We start from the raw sequence: 22,716 nt of genomic DNA on the forward strand, positions 1-22,716 counted from the left end.
CCTTCGTCAGGCATGTGATAACCGCGGGGTAACGGTGAAAATTATTTAAAATAACCATCAACTAATCAAAAAAGGAGAAAACCAAAACTCCTCCCACCCCTAGACAGGTTTGACATCACAAATCCCACCAAAAGACTCAAGAAAAAAAAAAATCATAGATAGATAGATATAGAAACAAAATCCCCTTGTAGTGAACTTTTAAGGCACAAATTTCTTAAAACGTATGTGAAGTAAAAATGTATGTGTTAAATGTTTGTCTCATAAATAATGGTTTGTATAAAACGCATAGATATGCGAATACATACCGTATATACTAGAGTATAAGCCGACCCGAATATAAGCCAAGGCACCTAATTTTACCACAAAAAAACTGGGAAAACCTATTGACTCGAGTATAAGCCTAGGGTGTGCATCTGCATGCCTCACTGTGCCCATGACTAGACTGACGTTTAATATGGGAGTCTATGGAAGGGATATCTGGTTTTGAAAAATCGGTGCTCCCCAGTCGTATGTCCCCCGGACAATAAACTTTGCACACTTGTAGAGGAGAAATGGGGCTACATGTGTGCCTACGGCCGGCCGGTACCGTGTATAAGCTGAGGGGGGCATTTTCAGCACAACAAATTGTGCTGTAAAACTCGGCTTATACTCGAGTATATACGGTAACATGCTCAAGCATATTTACAACGTTATCAACATCATCATATTGATTTTAAATTATTTTTTAATAAATTCTTGTACCCGGTGCGTTTCAGAGTGCATCAGTATCTCCTTCTTCAGGGTATAATTAAGCAAGAATATTGTGTGTTCTAAGAGTAAAAAATGTTGAAAAGAGTAAATACAGTTAAATATAACATTCCAATACCATTTATGGATATACATTGAATTTGATAGGTTTCCTTCACTTGCATATGTTGAGTTGATGTAGCACTTTAGAATAAAAACATATGAGAGCGGAGTATACTCTCAATTCTCCACCAGAAGTCCAAGAGGTGGTATGCCCTCGGGAGGGCATTTGGTACAGGACCACAAAGGCCAAAAAAGGTTGGTAAAAGTTCCCACACCGCAAACGCAATCCCGGGAGGGTCGAGCCAAAAGAACCCACTGGTGCCAAAAAGTTGCGAGCAACCCTGTAATTGTTATCAAAGGAAAATAATAATTGTATAATTTTCTAAGGAGAGATATGCCTATTATGTAGTATAGTAAATATAATTTTTAGTTGGCATTAAATCATATATTGCACATTATTTATTTATTTATTTATATATATATATATATATATATATATATATATATATATATATATATATATATATATATATATATATATATATATATATATATATATATACCTGCGAGTGTTGTGCGATCTCACACAAGTGGGCGAGGATTTGCCCGCCGTGGAGCCACGTATCCGCCAATGCTACAAAAATATATAATAGTAGTACTAGTTTAACTTACAGGTTGATTTTTCTGAAAAAATATATAAAACTACCAAACCAGACCTATAGTTCTATATGAAAATTAGACTGGAACGAAGTTGATTTTAAATGTAGTATATATTGCTTAATTATTTCAAACAAAAAGCAATATATAGGATTCCCAATTTAAATTTAAAAAAATTTGGGATTTGGTTAAAATATTTCTAAGTATTTATTTTTATCTTTTTATACTTTATATTATTATGAATTTATGTATTTATTAATTTAAAATGTATCTCTTAAGTATATCATGAGAAGTTTATTCTCATGATATACTTGGAGATAGGTTAAATTTAAAAATGCATAATTCATAATATAAAGTATAAAAGTAAATAAAAATAAACTAATTGTAGATCGGCGCCAGTGCAGGACTCGATCATTGCAAGACAGGTCGTGGTAGCGATCGCCGACCGTGCATGCGAAGTGCGCCAACGGTCACCAAGCAATGGAGGACACTGCAGTGTTGGGGCCGCCAATGTCATAGAAACGTGTGACATCGGCGGGCCCCGGCCATCAATGTACAGGTGCAGATTGGTGCCGGTGTGGGCATTGCTCCTTGCAGGACGGCAAAATTCAGGCTGAAATCGGACCTGAAACAGTAGACCAGCGTGCACCGGACCCCTGCTATGGGACGGATGTGGCTCATATGTGAACCAAGCCTAAAACTGAGCTGCAGCAGGCCTCGCCATGGTCGACCAAAGAAGGTGCACATGTTCAGCGTCATATTCAGAGGGTTTTCTTTGGGAAATAGAAGTATGAGTGCTGCCAGCATTGCTGCAGAGGTTGAAGGGGTGGGTGGTCAGTCTGTCGGTACTCGGAACATACGCTGCACATCGCATCAAATTGGTCTGCATGGCTGTCGTCCCAGAAGGAAGCCTCTTCTAAATATTATGCACGATAAAGCCTGCAAACAGTTTGCTGAAGACAAGCAGACTAAGGACATGGATTACTGGAACCATGTCCTGTGGTCTGATAAGACCAAGATAAACTTATTTGGTGTCAGATGGTGTCAGGCGTGTGACACACACACACTTAGAGCAGGAAGGACACAGTGAGCCAAAGCTACACCTCTCGCCTCCTTCACAGCGGTGATTGCCAGCAGCTCCTGAGTCAGCATAACTTTGGCTATGTGTCCCTCCTCAGGAGTGCCTGCACATAAAGAGTTATTTCACCTTTTTTTCAGAAAGGATGAATTAACACCCTACACCCTCCCCAACCCCCAGTCCTCACTCCCTACTGTAGTTGCCTCCATGTGTGATGAGCTGTCAGGGCCCACACAGCCAGTGCAGCAGTTCGGGGATTTAAGATCCCCGCTCTTCTCTAACTTCTGTTTTGTAGGGCTTCCAGGACAGATCAGAGCAATTGTGATTTGGTCAGTGCTGGCACAGAGAATTGCTCTCATCCGCCCCTAAGGCACTACAGAGAAAAAAGAAGAGTAGGGATTTCAAATCCCCGGACCCTTAAATCAGCTGTCGGCAATGACAGCTCTTCACCTATGAAGGAAATTACAATGGGGACTTGGTGGGGGGTGTTAAATTTTTTTCTAAAAAGGTGAACTTGCACTTTAAGGTTCCGCTTCTTCTAAATGGGAGTGTGCACATAGTGGTGACTCTGGTGGGATTCCGTAGATCCTGGTAGGCACAGGGGGCACCCACATAGCTGGAATGTGGCAGTATGAAGAAGCTCAGAGGATGAAAATGATAAAAACGTTAGACCTTGTGTAGGTTCTGCAGTTAGCTCATTTAGCAAAATAAATTGCCTTTCTATCACTTTTTAACTTTTTTAATTTTGTGTTCCTTAGGGTAATGGGGAGAACGCAGTTGCTGTTCCTACAGGCGAAACAGAGGATATATCTTGTGGATTAATTTTTAGCAGCATTGGATACAGAAGTGTTCCCATCTCACCAAGTGTACCATTCCTAAACAAGAATGGCATTATCCCAAACAGCATGGGCAGAGTGCACGGTGCTCCAGGTTAGTGCATTCTAAGCATCATGCCGTCCCTTATGGTACCTTAGTGACAGGTGTTTCAGCTGGTCACATGATCTATTTTGGCAGGACTTTACTGCAGTGGCTGGGTGAAGAGAGGGCCAACCGGTGTCATCGCTACAACAATGACAGACAGTTTTGACACAGCGCAATCCTTGTTGGAGGACACAAAATCGGGTGCTTTGAACTACTCGGAGATCCGACCTGGAGCCTCAGCGATCCGTGAGCTGCTTCTTCTCAGAGGTATGTGGGGGGAATGTAAAACCATGCTTATGAGTGTGGCTCACAAATAATGCTAGTGTATCACCAATTTATTTTCTCAAAGTGTACAGTATTTAAAGCCAAAACGTATTTAGTCTTTGATAGTGTAAGGATGGTTAGAACGCCTGTTGTTGTATTTTTTTTCCTTTCACTTCCCTCCCTGAAGTATTAAAGCCAGACGCAGTAAGGCATATATCATTTTCAGAAGGAGGTGAGCAATTGTGCCCTCCATATTGGTCTCATAGCAGATATACTTTACTGAATCTGTGCTTTGCCCATGTTCATATGTAAGGTGTATGTTTAGCCGAAACTTTAAAAAAAAAAATGTAATGGGGAAGTAAAAGGGGTTACTTGTGTTGTCTGTATCCCTTTGGAGAGATTTCCCTTCACTTTTTGTTTTAGAAATGCAAAAGGAAGTGAGGGGAAATCTCTACAAAATTGTCTCCTAGAACATTGGAAGGTTTCCCATTGCCTCTTCTCCTGTGACCACTGTAAAATTTGGGATTTCCCATCACCTTTGATCTCTGTGACATTGGGACACACAGAGAAGGTGAATCTCCCCAGCAGAAACTTGGATAGCAAGAAAAACATTCAGGGGTTGTAACCCTTCACCATTCTGTTCACAGGCACTATACATACTGTATACTTTACGTGTGTGTCTAGTCAAAATGGGGGGAAAAAAACAGAAACCTATTTGGTGCATCTTTCCAATACATGCACATTTTCCCTATGTGTTGTCTCTTTAACCACTTAAGACCCGGACCATTATGCAGGTTAAGGACCTTGCCCCTATTTGCGATTCGACACTGATGCTTTAACTGACAATTGCGCGGTTGTGCGACGTGGCTCCCAAACAAAATTGGCGTCCTTTTTTTCCCACAAATAGAGCTTTCTTTTAGTGGTATTTGATCACCGCTGCAGTTTTTTTTTTTTTTCGCTATAAACAAAAATAGAGCCAACAATTGAGTTTTTTTTTATATTTTTTTAACTTTTTGCTATAATAAATATCCCCAAAAAAGATATACATTTTTTTTTCCCTCAGTTTAGGCCGATATGTATTTTTCTACCTATTTTTAGTAAAATAAATCGCAATAAGCATTTTATCGATTGGTTTGCGCAAAATGTATAGCGTTTCCAAAGTAGGGGATAGTTTTTATGGCATTTTTATAAAAAATATATTTTTTTTGCTAGTAATGGCAACAAACAGCGTTTTGTGACTGCGACATTATGGCGGACACTTTTGACACATTTTTGGGACCATTGTTATTTTCACAGCGAAAAGTGCTCTAAAAATGCACTGATTACTGTGAAAATGGCAGTGAAGGGGTTAACCACTAGGGGGCGCTAAGGGGTTAAGTGTACCCTAAGGGAGTGATTACTGTAGGGGTGTGGCTGTAGGTGTGACGTCACTGATCGTCGTCCCCTATAACAGGGAACAGACGATCAGTGACACTGCCACAAAGAAGAACGGGGAAGGTGTGTTTTACACTCGCCTCTCCCCGTTCTTCAGCTCCGGTGACCCGATCACGGGACACCGGCGGTGATCGGGTCCCGCAAACGCGGTCACGGAGCTTTGGACCGGGTCGTGAGCGCGCCGCCGGCGACACGCTCGCGACCCACCGCTGGGCTCTTAAAGAGGACGTGTATATATACGTCTGTGCCCAGCCGTGCCATTCTGTCGACGTATATCAGCATTAGGCTCCTGCAGATATACGTCGGCAGAATGGCACGGCTGGGCACAAGCACGTACCTGTACGTCGTCTTTAAGTGCCCAGTCGTGGGCATGCGACCCCGGTCCGAAGCTCCGTGGCCACGGGACCCGCGGCCCCAATCGCCGCCGGAGTCTTGCGATCGGTCCCCGGAGCTGAAGAACGGGGAGCTTCCCCGTTCTTCACAGTGACAGCTTCATTGATCGTGTGTTCCCTAATATAGGGAAACACGATCAATGATGTCACATGTCCAGCCCCGCCCCCCTACAGTTAGAAAAACATATGAGTACACACAACCCCTACAGCGCCCCCTAGTGGTTAACTTCCAAACTGCAATTGTCATTTTCACAGTAAACAATGCATTTTTATAGCATTTTTTTTTTGCTGTGAAAATGACAATGGTCCCAAAAATGTGTCAAAATTGTCCGATGTGTCCGCCATAATGTCGCAGTCACGAAAAAAATCGCTGATCGCCGCCGTTGGTTGTTAAAAAATAAAAATGCAATAAAACTAAAATTATTTCCTATTTTGTAAGCGCTATAAATTTTGCGCAAACCAATTGATAAACGCTTATTGCGTTTTTTTTTTTTTTTTTTTTTTTTAACCAAAAATAGGTAGAAGAATACGTATCGGCCTAAACTGAGGAAAAAATTGTTTTTTATATATCTTTTTGGGGGATATTTATTATAGCAAAAAGTAAAAAATATTGAATTTTTTTCAAAATTGTCGCTCTATTTTTGTTTATAGCGCAAAAAATAAAAACCGCAGAGGTGATCAAATGCCACCAAAAAGCTCTATTTGTGGGGAAAAAAAGGATGCCAATTTTGGGAGCCACATCGCACGACCGCGCAATTGTCGGTTAAAGCGACGTAGTGCCGAATCGCAAAAACTGGCCAGGTCCTTTTACCTGCATAAAGGTCCGGGTCTTAAGTGGTTAAAAACAATGCAAGTACAGCAAAATGCTGTTAATCTGCTAGAAATCTAGCTTGTGCCTAAATTTCTATTTGAGCTGACAATGCAGAGCCTCTGCTGCACTGATTTCCCAAGCATTGTTATAAAGCCTGTTTGGTTTCCTCTTCTGGAACACAGAACACACAGGATGTTAGGAGTTTACTGGATTTTTTTTAGGATACATTTTTCTTAGTATTTGCAGCATTATTTAAAGAAACAGAACCTGAAATTGTCCTGGTGACAACGGTAAAAGTTTGGATTATATATCGCTATCAGTCTCTGTGAAACCAGGACACACAGAGCTGGTCACTGTCCCCAGCAAAGACCCAGACTGCAAGAACAGTTCTCAGGGATTCTAACCCCTTACCACTCTATTCGTAAGTAAAAAAACAAAAATAAACTTTTGAATATACAGTGGGTACGGAATGTATTTAGACCCCCCTTAAAATTTTCACTCTTTGTTAGGCTCCATGCACACTGAAGCTAAAAAAGGTATAAAAATGCCAGTAGCTTTGCAGGGAGCCTTTCAACATTTTTTAGCGTTTTTGCAATAGCTTTAATCAGCGTTTTTCAGTGTAGGTGTTTTTTTTTTTGTTTTTTTAAATGGATAAATAAAGGGCACTTTGAACGCAAATTTCAGGCGTTCAGAAAAAAGCCAATAAACTCTAAAGCTGATTAACACTAAACGCCCAGGTGTGCATGAGCACATAGGCTAACATAGAATTCAGTTTATGGGCTTTAAAAAAAAAAAAAGCCAAAACGCCAATAAACTGCAGTTTATCAGCTTCAGTGTGCATGGAGCTTTATATTGCAGCCATTTGCTAAAATCATTTAAGTAAACATTTTCCTCAATGTACACGCAGCACCCCATATTGACAGAAAAACACAGAATTGTTGAAATTTTTGCATATTTATTTAACCACTTAAGCCCCGGACCATATTGCTGCCTAAAGACCCAAGGGGTTTTTACAGTTCGGGACTGCGTCGCTTTAACAGACAATTGCGCGGCCGTGCGACGTGGCTCCCAAACAAAATTGGCGTCCTTTTTTCCCCACAAATAGAGCTTTCTTTTGGTGGTATTTGATCACCTCTGCGGTTTTTATTTTTTGCGCTATAAACAAAAATAGAGCGACAATTTTGAAAAAAATGCAATATTTTTTACTTTTTGCTATAATAAATATCCCCCCAAAAACATATATATAAAAAAAAAAAAAATTCCCTCAGTTTAGGCTGATACGTATTCTTCTACCTATTTTTGGTAAAAAAAATCGCAATAATCGTTTATCGGTTGGTTTGCGCAAAATTTATAGCGTTTACAAAATAGGGGATAGTTTTTTTGCATTTTAATTTTTTTAATTTTTTTTTACTACTAATGGCGGCGATCAGCGATTTTTTTTTTCGTGACTGCGACATTATGGCGGACACTTCAGACAATTTTGACACATTTTTGGGACAATTGTCATTTTCACAGCAAAAAATGCATTTAAATTGCATTCTTTATTGTGAAAATGACAGTTGCAGTTTGGGAGTTAACCACAGGGGGCGCTGTAGGAGTTAAGGTTTACTGTGTGTGTGTTTACTAGTGTAGGGGGGTGTGGCTGTAGGAATGATGTCATCGATCGGGTCTTCCCTATAAAGGGAATGACGCGATCGATGCGCCGACACAGTGAAGCCGTGTTTACACACGGCTCTCCCCGTTCTTCAGCTCCAGGGAGCGATCGCGACGGAGCGACTATAAACAAATAGCCGCGCCGTCGTCCCGGATCGCTCCCCGAGCGGACCCGACCTCCGCATGTACCGGGGGGGGGTCCCGATCGGACCCCCCACCCACGTCTAGCAGAGGACGTACAGGTACGTGACTGTGCCTGTCCGTGCCATTCTGCCGACGTAAATGTACATGAGGAGGTCGGGAAGTGGTTAAAAAGAAAATCTGAATTATCACATGGTCCTAAGTATTCAGACCCTTTGCTGTGACACTCATATATTTAACTCAGGTGCCGTCCATTTCTTTTGATCATCCTTGAGATAGTTCTACGCCTTCATTTGAGTCCAGCTGGGTTTGATTATACTGATTGGACTTGATTAGGAAAGCCACACACCTGTCTATATAAGACCTTACAGCTCACAGTGCATGTCGGAGCAAATGAGAATCATGAGGCCAAAGGAACTGCCTGAAGAGCTTAGAGACAGAATTGTGGCAAGGCACAGATCTGGCCAAGGTTACAAACAAAATTCTGCCGCACTTAAGGTTCCTAAGAGCACAGTGGCTTCCATAATCCTTAAATGGAAGACGTTTGAGACGACCAGAACCCTTCCTAGAGCTGGCCGACCGGCCAAACTGAGCTATCGGGGGGGGGGGGAGAAGAGCCTTGGTGAGAGAGGTAAAGAAGAACCCAAAGATCACTGTGGCTGAGCTCCAGAGATGTAGTCGGGAGATGGGAGAAAGTTGTAGAAAGTCGACCATCACTGCACTGCAGCCCTCCACCAGTCAGGGCTTTATGGCAGAGTGGCCCAACGGAAGCCTCTCCTCAGTGCAAGACACATGAAAGCCTGCATGGAGTTTCCTAACAAAAAACACCTGAAGGACTCCAAGATGGTGAGAAATAAGATTCTCTGGTCTGATGAGACCAAGATAGAACTTTTTGGCCTTAATTCTACGTGGTATGTGTGGAGAAAACCAGGCACTGCTCATCACCCGTCCAATACAGTCCCAACAGTGAAGCATGGTGATGGCAGCATCATGCTGTGGGGGTGTTCTTCAGCTGCAGGGACAGGACGACTGGTTGCAATAGAGGGAAAGATGAATGCGACCAAGTATAGGCATATCCTGGACGAAAACCTTCTCCCAGGACCTCAGACTGGGCCGAAGGTTTACCTTCCAACAAGACAATGACCCTAAGCGCACAGCTAAAATAAAAAAGGAGTGGCTTCACAACAACTCCGTGACTGTTCTTGAATGGCCCAGCCAGAGCCCTGACTTAAACCCAATTGAGCGTGTCTGCAGAGACCTAAAAATGGCTGTCCACCAACGTTTACCATCCAACCTGACAGAACTGGAGAGGATCTGCAAGGAGGAATGGCAGAGGATCCCCAAATCCAGGTGTGAAAAACGTGTTGCATCTTTCCCAAAAAGACTCATGGCTGTATTCGATTCTACTAAACACTGAGCAAAGGGTCTGAATACTTAAGACCATGTGATATTTTAGTTTTTCTTTTTTTAATACATCTGCAAAAATGTCAACAATTCTGTGTTTTTCTTTCAATATGGGGTACTGTGTACATTAATGAGGGAAAAAAAATGAAGAAAAGAGTGAAAAATTTAAGGGGGTCTAAATATTTTCCTTACCCATTGTAGGTTCATTTATTTGTGTGGCTGGTCAAAATGGGGGGGAATCAAAACCTTCAGTACATCTCTCGGTACATGCACACTTTCCCTATGTTTTGTCTCTTTAACCACTACACTACAGGGCTTTTATACACCCTTCCTTCCCAGACCAATTTTTAGCTTTCAGCACTCTCATATTTTGAATGACAATTACTCAGTCATGCTACACTGGACCCAAACCAAATTTTTATACATTTTTTTCACGAATGAAGCTTTCTTTTGGTGGTATTTAATCACTGCTGTTTTTTTTTATTTTTTGCAATATAAGCGAAAAAAGAGAATTTTTTGAAAAAACGCACTTTTTTTTTAGTTTCTAGTGTAAAATTTTGCAAATTTAGTCATTTTTCTTCATAAATTTGGGCCAGAATGTATACTGCTACATATTTATAGCAAAAATAACCAAAAAAAGTGTATATTATTTGGTCTCTGTGAAAGTTAGAGTCTACAAGCTATGGTGCAAATCATTGAAAATGATCACATCTAATCACACCTGATGTACTGAAAGCCTATCTCAATTCTTGAGACCCTAACAAGCCAGGAAAGTACAAATACCCCCCAAATTACCCCTTTTTGGAAAGGAGACATTCCAGGGTATTTAGTAAGAGGCATGGTGAGTTTTTTGAAGTTGTAATTTTTCCCCACAATTCTTGGGAAATCTTTTTTATTTTTTTCACAAAATTGTCATAATAACAAGTTATTTCTCTTACACAGCACATGCATACTTGCAGTGACACCTCAAAATACATTCTGCTACTCCTCCCGAGTATAGTGATACCACATGTGTGAGACTTTTACACAACCTGGCCACATACAGAGATCTAACATCCAAGTAGCACCGTCAGGCTTTCTAGGAGCATAAATTGCACATCTCATTTGATGACTACCTATCACAATTTGAAGGCCCTGGAGCACCAGGTCAATAGAAACGCCCACAAAATGACCCCATTTTGGAAAGATAACACCCCAATGTATAATATATGAGGCATAATGAGTCTCTTGAACGGTTCAAGTTTTTGGAATATGTGGAAAAAAAATTAAAACGCATTTTTTTTTTTATACAACGTTGTCCATATATAAGATATTTCCAACACATAGCATGAACATGGCAAAACTGACACCCCAAAAATACATTCTGCAACTCCTCCTGAGTATGGTGATACCACATGTGTGAGACTTTTACACAGCCTGGCCACGTACAGAGGCCCAACATTGAAGTAGCACTGTCAGGCGTTCTACAAGCATAAAATGAAAAGAAAAAATGAACCCGCGCTACAGAATTAAAAATATATGTTAAAATGTGGCAGGGAAAGTATAAGATTTGCAAATGCGATGAATGCAATTAAATGCGATTTTAAAAATGTGATTAAAGCGGGGGTTCACCCTATGAACGGAATTTTTATTTTTTTCTACTACCATAAAATCAGGCATTGTAGCGCGAGCTACAGTATGCCTGTCCCGATTTTTTTACCCCCGTACTCACCTTGTAGTCGTACATCGAAGATACCGGGGAATGGGCATGCCTATGGAGACGGAGGATGATTGACGGCCGGCTCTGGCGCGTCACGCTTCTCCGGAAATAGCCGAAATAGGCTTGACTCTTCACTGCACCTGCGCATAGCCTGTGCGCAGGCGCCGTGAAGAGCCGAGACCTACTCCGGCTGTCTTCGGGGAGAGTGACGTGCCAGGGCCGGCCGTCAATCATCCTCCCTCTCCATAGGCACGCCCATTCCCCGCGGGAGCCGAAATCTACAATGTACGATTACAAGGTGAGTCCGGGGTTAAAAAAATCGGGACAGGCATACTGTAGCTCGCGCTACAATGCCTGTCTCGATGGTAAAATCATGTGGGTGAGGGTGAACTACCGCTTTAAAATGATAAAATATTAAATATAAGGCAGATAGTGAAAGGGAACAACAGTTAATTAGGTGGCTGCCTCTACTTTAGTTATCCCACCTAGATGGGTTAATGAATGAATAGGAATTAGTAGATTTGGCACCTACCTAACAACTATAATGTACTCATGCTAGTGTATTAAATTGGAATATAAATGATATAAATAAAAATAATAAAAATAAAATAAAGTGATAAATTGCTATGCAATCATGCAATGAATGGAGCGTCCAGACAATCTCCAAGATTTTCTGGATTCAGCACAAAGCACTTTCTTCTCCTTTTTTTTCTTCAATTATCATGGACTGATTTAAACCCACTATTAATATTTATTTATTAATTCTTTATTAATTTGTCACATATTTAATTTAACTTCACGCATCACCTGAATTTAATCATTATATTCACTGCATGATTGCATAGCAATTTATCACTTTATTTTATTTTTATTATTTGTATTTATATAATTTATATTCCAATTTAATACACTAGCATGAGTACATTATAGTTGTTAGGTAGGCGCCAAATCTACTAACTAATTCCTATTCGTTCTACAAGCATAAATTACACCTCATTTCTCAACCAGGTACAGGTTTCTGGCAGGTACTCTGGTAAAGGTGGTGGGTACTCTGGTGGCGGGTATTCTGATGGCAGGTACTCTGGTGGCAGGCACTCTGGTGAGCAGGTACTCTGGTGGCAGGTGGTGAGGTGGCGGGTACTAAATGACAGGTATTCTTTATTTCGGGGGGGGGGCAATCTGGGCACAGTAGTACATATATAGTGTTGTGTAACTCACTGTTAGCTGATCTCCTCCTCACACTGGAATGGTGTGTGAAGAGGAGAACCGGGCAACAGTAAATTACACACAATGGTGTATTTTGTTTACATTTAATGACCGGCTGTGATTGGACACAGCCGGTCAAGTGGTAAAGAGCCAATTTATTGGCTCTTTACCCTGATCGGGGCTGGGCTGTATCCATGGGAAAAGCCTCAGCCCCGATCGCCGCAATGCGTGCCCCCGGGGCATATGGGAGCTGGTAAAGCTCCGCTGCCTCCACTCCACCGCCACTTCCATACCCCCATCTGGGTACGGCTGTGTCCCGAGGGACACACCGGATCCCCGATCATTGCTCTGCGGGCCCGCAGTAGCAGCGGAAAGCCGAGGATGTCATATGACGTCCACCCAGGATGGGAGATCCCATCTGTGGATGTCATTTGACTATGGCTGGGTATTGAAGTGGTTAACACTTATGGTCACTCAAGAACTATGTGCTTTAAAGTGGTTGTAAAGGCTGAAGGTTTTTTTACCTTTTATGTATTCTTTATGTATTCTTCAGTGTGCAGCAGTCCCCCCAGCCCCACCCCTTTAACACTTAAAGTGGAGTTCCACCCATTTAAAAGTCAGGAGCTACACTTTTAACCTCTTGACCACTGGGCACTTTAACCCCCTTCCTAACCAGATAAATTTTCAGCTTTCGGTGCTCTCACAATTTGAATGACAATTACTCAGTCATACAACATTGTACCCATCTGAAATTTTTGTCCTTTTTTTAACATAAATAGAGCTTTCTTTTGGTAGTATTTGATCACCTCTGCAGTTTTTATTTTTTGCGCTATAAAAGACTAAAACGTTTGTAAAGCAAAAAAAACTAGTTTCTGTCATATTAGCAGGTTATTTCTCACACACAGCATATGCATACCACAAATTACACCCCAAAACACATTCTGCTTTTCTTCCCGAGTATGGCGATACCACATGTGTGAGACTTTTACACAGCGTGGCCACATACAGAGGCCCAACATGCAGGGAGCACCATCAGGCGTTCTGGAGCACCCAGGCCAATTCTGACATTTCTCTCCTACATGTAAAAATCATCATTTATTTGCTTAAAAATTACATAGAAACCCAAAACATTATATATGCTTTTTTTTTTTTTCAAAGACCCTAGAGAACACAATGGCGGTTGTTGCAACTTTTTATCTTGCACGGTATTTTCGCAGCAATTTTTTGAACGCGTGTTTTTAAAAAAAAAAAGTTTTGTGCTTAAAAAAAACAAACAGTAAAGTTAGCCCAATGTTTTTGCACACTATGAAAGATGAAGTTGCGCCGAGTAAATAGATACCCAACATGTCACCCTTCAAAATTGAACACGCTCGTGGAATGGCGCCAAACTTTGCTACTTAAAAATCCCCATGGGCGACGTATTGCAGAGAATGGGGGGGGGGGGGGGTATTGCAGAGTATGGGGGGGGGGTATTGCAGAGTATTGCGCAGGGAGGGATGGCTGGATCTGTGACTGCAATTGTCACAGAACCAGCCCACAGTGCTGCTGCTGCCACCCGCTCCCCCCCCCCCCTCCTCTCACACTGTACCGAACGGTACAGAGAGGGGAGGGAGCAACCGGCATCATTACATGAAGCCGGTTTGTTCACAAGTGATCGCTCCGTCATTTGACGGAGCGATCACGTGGTAAACGGCCGCTATCAGCGGCAATTTACCGCGATCCGTGATGCGTCCCAGGGATGTCCTCCCAGAACAACTCCACCACGCTGTAGACGTATTTTCTCTATAGCGCGGTGGGAAAGTGGTTAATACACTCATCTGTCCCACAGTCCTGCGATGTGTGCAGCAGCACCCTCCAATACTTACCTGAGCTCCTTCTCGATACAGCATTGTGCACGAAAGCTAAGCTTCTCCTGTGTCTCTCATTGGCTGAGACTGCAGCAAGGGAGCCATTGGCTCCTGCTGCTGTCAATCGCAGCTAGTGAGCCAATGAGGAGAGAGCGAGGGGCAGAGCCATGCTGCGGCTGTATCTTATGGATAAATAGAGCAGGACTGGGAGCAAGCATGCACCCTTGCCCCCAGTCAAAACAGCTTGCTGTTGGGGGCACTGGCTGAAGAGAAGGAGCCAGGAGTGCTGGGGGATCCAAAAAGAGGAGGATCAGGGCTTCTTTGTGCAAACCCACTGCATAGACCAGGCAGGTATGACATGTTTGTTTTTTAAATTAACATTTTGATGTAATTTCAAGGTGGAATTGTTGATTTTTCCCTGCATGAACAGAACACACGTTTGCCTTGGTTAAAATGGTTTGAGTGGATGGTAAGCTGACAGACCAAATTAACCATTTGCTGACACGTGCATACGCCTTCTCCAGGTTTAGGAGTGCACTGCATGTCCCTCGCGCCCCCCCCCCCCCTGCAAACAAAGTGTAAAACATATATATATTCCTGATCACCCCCCAGAGTAGTATAGTGTATAAACTACACTGATGAAAGTATGTTAAAAATAAAGGGGGAGATAAAGTTAAAAAATGTATTTATTTTTAACATACTGTCACCAGTCAGTATCCCTGATTATTTATATATACAGTTGTGTTCATAAGTTTACATACCCTGGCAGAATTTCATTTAATCATATTTTTTTTTTTTTGGCCATCAATGACAGCTTGAAGTCTTTTGTGGAATTGGCTCTTTATCTTGGATGGTAAAGCTGCCCATTCCTCCTGGCAAAAAGCCTCCAGTTCCTGTAAATTCTTGGGCTGTCTTGCATGAACTGCACGTTTTGAAATCTCCCCAGAGTGGCTTAATGATATTGAGGTCAGAAGACTGAGATGGCCACTCCAGAACCTTCACTTTATTCTGCTGTAGCCAATGACACGTCGTCATGGCCTTGTGTTTTTGGATCATTGTCATGTCCAAGTACATCCCACGCGCAGCTTCCTGGCTGATGAATATCCAGTATTTTTTGATCACATACTGCATTCATCTTGCCAACAATTTTGACATAATTTCCTGTGCCTTTTTTGTAGCTCACATTTCCCCAAAACCTCAGCGATCCACCTCCGTACCTTTCAGCATAGGCCTTGTTGACTTTGTGGAGGAAGGTTTGAGGCTTGTCGCTGTGCTGTTTGGCGTATTGTAAGCGTGATACTTTGTGAAATTTGCGTAGTAATGGCTTTCTTCTGGCAACTCGACCATGCAGCCCATCTTTCTTCAAGTGCCTCCTTATTGTACATCTTAAAAACAGCCACACCACATGTTTTCAGAGAGTCCTGTATTTCACTTGAAGTTATTTGTGTTTTTTCTTTGCATCCCAGACAATTTTCCTGGCAGTTGTGGCTGAAATTTTAGTTGGTCTACCTGACCGTGGTTTGGTTTCAACAGAATACCTAATTTTCCACTTCTTGATTTGAGTTTGAACACTGCTGATTGGCATTCTCAATTCCTCAGATCCTTTGACAATTATTTTGCTTTCCCCATGACTCTGAATCCAGAAACATCAGTGCAGCACTGGATGAAAGATGCAAGGGTCTGTCGGGAGTCCAGAAACTCATTGACCTGTTATACACGCATGCTAATTACAAGCAGACAGATCACAGATGAGGATGGTTACCTTTTTAATAGCCATTCAAACCCCTTTGTGTAAACTTTTGATCAGGGTCATTTGGGTAGTTTCTGTTGCCATTATGATTTAAACATGGTAAACACGGTGTGTTGATAATAAAGGGCTTCAGCCAAATGCCAACCATGAAAGGAAAAAGTTTGTGTCATCATTCATATTCTCTGAAAAATGGCCAAGTAATCATGAATTCTGCCAGGGTATGTAAACTTATGAGCACATCTGTATACCAGTTAATATACACTTATTGGGACTTTTTATTACCAAAGACATGTAGCAAAATACATTTTGGCCTAAATTTATGATGAAATTAGATTTTATTGGATAGGTTTTATAACCGAAAGTAGAAAATATTGGGTTTTCTGTCTTATTTTGTGTATATTGCAAAAAAATAAAAAAGCAAGTTGTAATTAAATACCACCACGAAAGTTCTATTTGTGAAAAAAAAAAGTTTCATTTGCGTAAACCGTGCAATTGCCAGTTAAATGTAGCACAGTGCTGAATAGAAAAACATGCCCTGTTCAAGGGGGTAAAACCCTTGCGGAGCTCAATTGGTTAACTTTTTTTTTTAATAAGCAGGATCTTCTTGATATTGTTTAATTACTATAAAAATATACCAAGCTATACACTTTTTTTTTTTTTTTTTTTGTTTTTTTTTTTTTTACTACTTTATAAAAGTAATAAGAAGAGCTATGAAGGAACTGTCCGTCTCTCTCCATGCAGGTATACAGCCTGTGTCTTTCTCTGACTGGGAGAAGATAGATGCCGTAGAGACGGCCCGCGGCATGGAAGTAGGAAAACCTAGAGAAAAGATCTTGGATCCTGAGGAGATGTTACAGTTAGTTTGTCGGTGACGTGCAGGATGAATAGCTGTTATAGTGTGGGAACTTTTCCAATAATGATGCCTTTTTTAGATTTGAAAATACGGAAAGCAGCCGACTTTATAGAACTTTACCTCAACGATTTTGTAGTAAATAATAATTCATACCTTGTATACCTTTTCACCTTTGTATATTATTTGACATTGTATCAATGTTATGCAATTAAAACATTTTACTTTAATCTGATACATAATACAGTTTGCTTTCTAAGGACTTTCTACTCGCTATGTGCCTCTAGGAGATTTACTTGCATGTAGAAGGGATTAGGGAGTGGCTGCCATATAGTAGCCATGATCGGCCTTACTAAAAGGTGAGACATCACTGATATCTGTACTAATTGTGCTCGGGTGTACAAGCTGTTTCAATTGATGTCTGAGATGCATTCTACTTTAGCCAGAATCTAAAGCCAGCTGCAGTCAGGTGGATATCTGTAAGAGAAGCCACCATGAACAGTGTATACATGGACCACCCTGATTCCATAAGTCCAGGCAGAAGGCGGTAATCCGCGGCGTCCCACATTGCCGACCACGCCGGTGGTCTCCAGGGCAGTGGGACAGCTGCCGGAAATGTGGGACACCGCATATTACTGCCTTCCACCTGGACTTATGGCACGCAGCGTGACTGATCTTTACAAGCACTTTAACCACTTAAGACCCGGACCTTTAGGCAGCTAAAGGACCCGGCCAGTTTTTGCAATTCGGAATTGCGTCGCTTTAACTGACAATTGCGCGGTCCTGCGACGTGGCTCCCAAACAAAATTGTAGTCCTTTTTTCCCCACAAATAGAGCTTTCTTTTGGTGGTATTTGATCACCTCTGCGGTTTTTATTTTTTGCGCTATAAACAAAAATAGAGTGACAATTTTGAAAAAAATGCAATATTTTTTACTTTTTGCTATAATAAATATCCCCCAAAATTATGATATTTTTTTTTTACCTCAGTTTAGGCCGATACGTATTCTTCTACCTATTTTTGGTAAAAAATCGCAATAAGCGTTTATCGGTTGGTTTGCGCAAAATTTATAGCGTTTACAAAATACGGGATAGTTTTATTGCATTTTTATTTTATTTTATTAACTAATGGCGGTGATCAGCGTTTTTTTTTTTTTTCGTGACTGCGACATTATAGTGGACACTTGGGAGAATTTTGACACATTTTTGGGACCATTGTCATTTTCACAGCAAAAATGCATTTAAAATGCATTGTTTACTGTGAAAATGACAATTGCAGTTTGGGAGTTAACCACAAGGGGGCGCTGATGGGGTTATGTATGACCTCATCTGTGTTTCTAACTGTAGGGGGTGTGGTTGTAGGTTTGACGTCATCGATTGTGATTCCCTATATAAGGGAACACACGATCAATGATGTTTACACACAGCTCTCCCCGTTTTTCAGCTCCGGGGACCGATCGCGGGACTCCAACGGCGATCGTGTCCGCGAGTGCCACGGTCACAGAGCTTTGGACCGGGTCGCGTGCACACACCCCCGCGACCGGGCTTAAAGGGCAACGTACAGGTACGTTAATGTGCCCAGCCGTGCCATTCTGCCGACGTATTTCGGCGTGAAGGGGTCCTTAAGTGGTAAACTGTCTACCATGTGAGTGTACCCTAAATAAACGTGTGTTCTATTTATCCAATTCTGCCCTTAGATCGGTGACACTTGTTTATCTCTCTACACCCACAGAGCTGCTTTTAACTCTGACAGCTTGCTGCCCCTCCATCCCAGTGCTTTGTATTGTGATCAACACAAGTGAATATGTACTTTTTACCATTGAACTCCTCTTATTTATGTGCCTTCTCGCATGCACATAACTACTGTTATGTACTAATCCTCTCTTCATATAGTAAAAACCACCCCTTGAATCCATTAGGGATATTCCTTTCAGATGACCTCTTCTGCAAAGTAGCTTTTTTTGGTTGTTATCGCATCTGTCAGATGTATCAGAGTTGGTGGCTTACTCCTGTAAGGAACAGTTCGTTATACTCGACATACTCTTTTGCCTAAAACCTGCCTGGGAGTTGGGGGGGGGGGGGGTGTGAACACAGCCGGCGGGTGGGATTGACTGGAAACCGTTCTCCTGGTGGAAGAGAGCATGGAGTTAGAGGAGAGCTACAGGATCCCCGAGCGGTATAGCACGCTGTAACAGCTTACATTGAAACTGTCTCCACTCTGCTCACTCACACAGCCCCGCCCCCTCCTAACCCCACGCCTGTGATAGACAGAACGCAGGTCCAATGCTGGGATGTGATCTGTCTATCACAGGTGTGGGGTCAGGAAGAGGCGGGGCTGTATGTGACGGCAAGCAGAGTGGAGACAATTGTAAAGTAAGCTGTAACAGCGTGCTATACCGCTCTGAGATCCCGTGGCTCTCCCCTTCCTCCAGTCATGATCTGGCCGCCCTCTCACTTCCTCCGCCCTGGCAAGGCTGCAATGTTGGGCATGGTGAGGCTGCAATGTTGGGCACGGTGAGGCTGCAATGGCTGCAATGTTGGGCACGGTGAGGCTGCAATGTTGGGCACGGTGAGGCTGCAATGTTGGGCACGGTGAGGCTGCAATGTGGGGCACGGTGAGGCTGCAATGTGGGGCACGGTGAGGCTGCAATGTGGGGCACGGTGAGGCTGCAATTTGGGGGCACAGTGAGGCTGCAATTTGGGGGCACGGTCAGGCTGCATTGATGGGCACTGGTGCAGCTGTGCTGAGGGAAACTAATAAAGTTGTTGTTAATAATTATTTTTGTAACATAATTATGCATGAAACATTTAAGTGTCCTTTCTTAAGATAATTTATGAGGGCGTGATTAGGGGCAGGGCAAGGGTTGGGTGGGGCAACTGGTGGTGAGTAACCCTTGAGGCCTGGCTAGTAGCTCAGGACTTGAGATTTTGAGCCCTGCTCATTACTACCATCCTTATGCCCTGCTTCAAAGCAAAAAAGGGATATCTTTCTTCATTGCCTGGATGGAGTCAGTGCCATTGGAGTCTATCTTAAAACTACAGCTTCGATCAGACGCATTCCTTATTTCTTCAGAACCTCGTAGGGGCATTTTGCTTTCAAATCCACCATAAGAAATCTGATGGCTATAGTTTGCACTCTTAAGGACAAATTTTCCTCCGGTGCTTTACAAAGCCATTCCACTAGATCGGTGGAAGTTTCCTGATCTTTCCAGCATCAGGCCTCTGTAGCCTATGTAAGGCCCACACCTGATTCTCTGGTCAAAGTTCTACTAGGTGGACGTTTTTTCTTCTGTGAATGCAACTTTCACTAGGAAGTGAAGTGCAGAGCTCTAAAGATGGGTCTGTTGACCTTTTGTTGTACCTATTGTTGTGGAAATTTCTATAAATGTATGTTGTCAGAAGTCCCCCGAGTGTCGATTTTGCTGTAATGCGCTCAAGTGAGCGTATTCACGCATACAGTCGTTGGTGGAAGGCCATTGGCGCAAACACCTTTTCATGGACACAGCAGATTTGCGAGCTCCTTTTAGGGACGTTCATTTATGCCTCAGCAAGGGACTGGCCACTTCTTGTCGAATGCAGTAAATGACTCAGAGTAGACAGATCTGCGTACATGGAAACTGTAGCATAACTATACGAAAATTATGGTTATCTGATCCATGATTTAGTATGGTTTGCAACATTGGCTTTGGTTTGCACACGGCTTTGTGCAGTGACCATGCTGTCTGATTCCTTTGTCTCTCACAGAGTATGGTCACTGCCCCCAGCTGTTTGCACACACCACTACTAGCATTGTTTGAATCACATGTCTGTGATTGGTTATTTTGAAATTATACAAAATGTCTGATTGGCTGTTTTGTGAAGCCACACCTTTTGTTACTGATGTTGACCCTATAAATAAACAACCAGCAGGCTGCTCCAGGTCAGTGATGGCTGGGAGCTATGGATGAGAACAGTTGGTGTGATGGTCTCTTGACTTGAATAAATGGGCAGGGAATGGATGCTGAGTGAACTTATTTAGCTTAAAGATGGCTTATTTCATTAAGACGAATTCTGTGCTTTTTAGCACAGGGCAGAATGGCGGTGAGCTCTGCATACAGCCCATTTTGCCATGTCACTATTGCCACAGTTCTCTTTGCCTAGTTGTTACCCACCCTTCCCATTTGTTGCGGACATCCTGGGATCTATGAATACTTTACCTGAGTCCTGTATTGTGCGATTAGGATGAAAGGAATTTAAACTTATCTGTAAATTCTATATCTTGGAGTATAGTATAGGATATGATCAACATGTACAAATACATAAGTGGTCCATATTGGTGAACTTGGTGTTGAGTTATTAACTTTAAGGTCATCACAGAGGACAAGAGGGGCACTCTTTATTTAAAAAATGTAATCTCCAAATTTGGAAAGATTTATTCACAGTAAGATATGTGGAATAGACTCCCTCCAGAGGTGGTTCTGGCCAGCTCAGTAGATTGCTTTAAAGGCCTGAATTCTTTCTTAAATCTACATAATATAACTGGGTACTAACACATTTTTTTTTTCCCCCTGACAAATTTGCTTGGAATCTAGGAGCCAGCTAAAAAAGTTAGGAGCCAGAAAATGCGCCCTGTCCCGCCAAGCTCGCGGGCAGATGCTAACGTGAGTAGCGCCCGCATATGTAAACGATATTCGAACCACACATGTGAGGTATCGCTGCGATTGCGAGAGCAATAATTCTAGCCCCAGACCTCCTCTAACTCAAAACATGCAACCTGTAGAATTTTTTAAACTTCGCCTATGGAGATTTTAAAGGGTAAAAGTTTGTCGCCATTCCACGAGCGGATGCAATTTTGAAGTGTGACATGTTGGGTATCAATTTACTCAGCCTCACATTATCTTTTACAATATAAAAAAAATTGGGCTGACTTTACTGTTGTCTTATTTTTTTTAATTAAAAACAGTGTATTTTTTCCCCCCAAAAAAGTGTGCTTGTAAGACCGCTGCACATATACGGTGTGACAAAGTATTGCAACGACCGCCATTTTATTCTCTAGGGCAGGGATATGCAATTAGCGGACCTCCAGCTGTTGCAGAACTACAAGTCCCATGAGGCATAGCAAGACTGACAGCCACAAGCATGAAACCCAGAGGCAGAGGCATGATGGAACTTGTAGTTTTGCAACAGCTGGAGGTCCGCTAATTGCATATCCCTGCTCTAGGGTGTTGGAGCCCCCAAACATTATATATATTTTTTATTCTAATTAGAGGGAAGGAGATGGCAGTGAAAACACAGTGAAAAACACATTGGAATTGCTGGATTGCTGTTTTACTTGTAATGCCAACAGCCACCACAAGATGGCACCAGATCACAGAAGGAAGCTTAGGCCTGCAGAAGGCCACAAAGCCGTGGCCTCACATATCGGCCAGCGTGGGCCTGCCGCGATCGCATGGCGGGGGAGGTGGGGGCGCACTGAGACACATGATCCTGTGTCTCCGTACGCCGCCGGACAATCGCGGCGGGCCCTCGCCGGTCGGTAATTGAGGCCGCAGCTTTGCGGCTGTAACGGGGGACACTTTTGGGCACAGATTGAGCCAGAAAAAAATGGACATGCAGAATATGTCTTGGATTGCAGCCCATCTGTCTGTTGTGATGTAAATGAATCCAAGATGATCTGTGCTAGTCAGATTTAATGTGGTATACATTGTGTGTTGGCTGTTGTGCACTATAAGCTTGCTGTGATGGGGTGGGGTGGGGTGTGATTGCATTCTATTGTCTATTGTGGTAATTAAGTCTGCTACTGTGGTGATATGGATTGGAGCTTGGTAGACAGTCTGGCTGCC

General features: G+C 42.5%; 1 protein-coding gene across 3 annotated transcripts in view; it reads left to right on the forward strand.

Annotated features, from left to right (window-relative positions):
• The window catches only part of FDXR (ferredoxin reductase), a 103,964-nt gene extending 86,831 nt beyond the window's left edge, over positions 1-17,133 (forward strand). For all 3 annotated transcript variants that reach the window (XM_040331287.1, XM_040331288.1, XM_040331289.1), the window contains 3 exons: positions 3,283-3,454; positions 3,539-3,712; positions 16,788-17,133. In XM_040331287.1, the coding sequence (XP_040187221.1) occupies positions 3,283-3,454; positions 3,539-3,712; positions 16,788-16,918 (477 nt within the window). In that variant the 3' untranslated portion in view covers positions 16,919-17,133. The remainder of the gene's footprint in view (positions 1-3,282; positions 3,455-3,538; positions 3,713-16,787) is intronic.
• Positions 17,134-22,716: the final 5,583 nt, after the last annotated feature.

Source organism: Rana temporaria, chromosome 12 (genome assembly GCF_905171775.1).
Source record: "Rana temporaria chromosome 12, aRanTem1.1, whole genome shotgun sequence".
Lineage (NCBI taxonomy): Eukaryota > Metazoa > Chordata > Amphibia > Anura > Ranidae > Rana > Rana temporaria.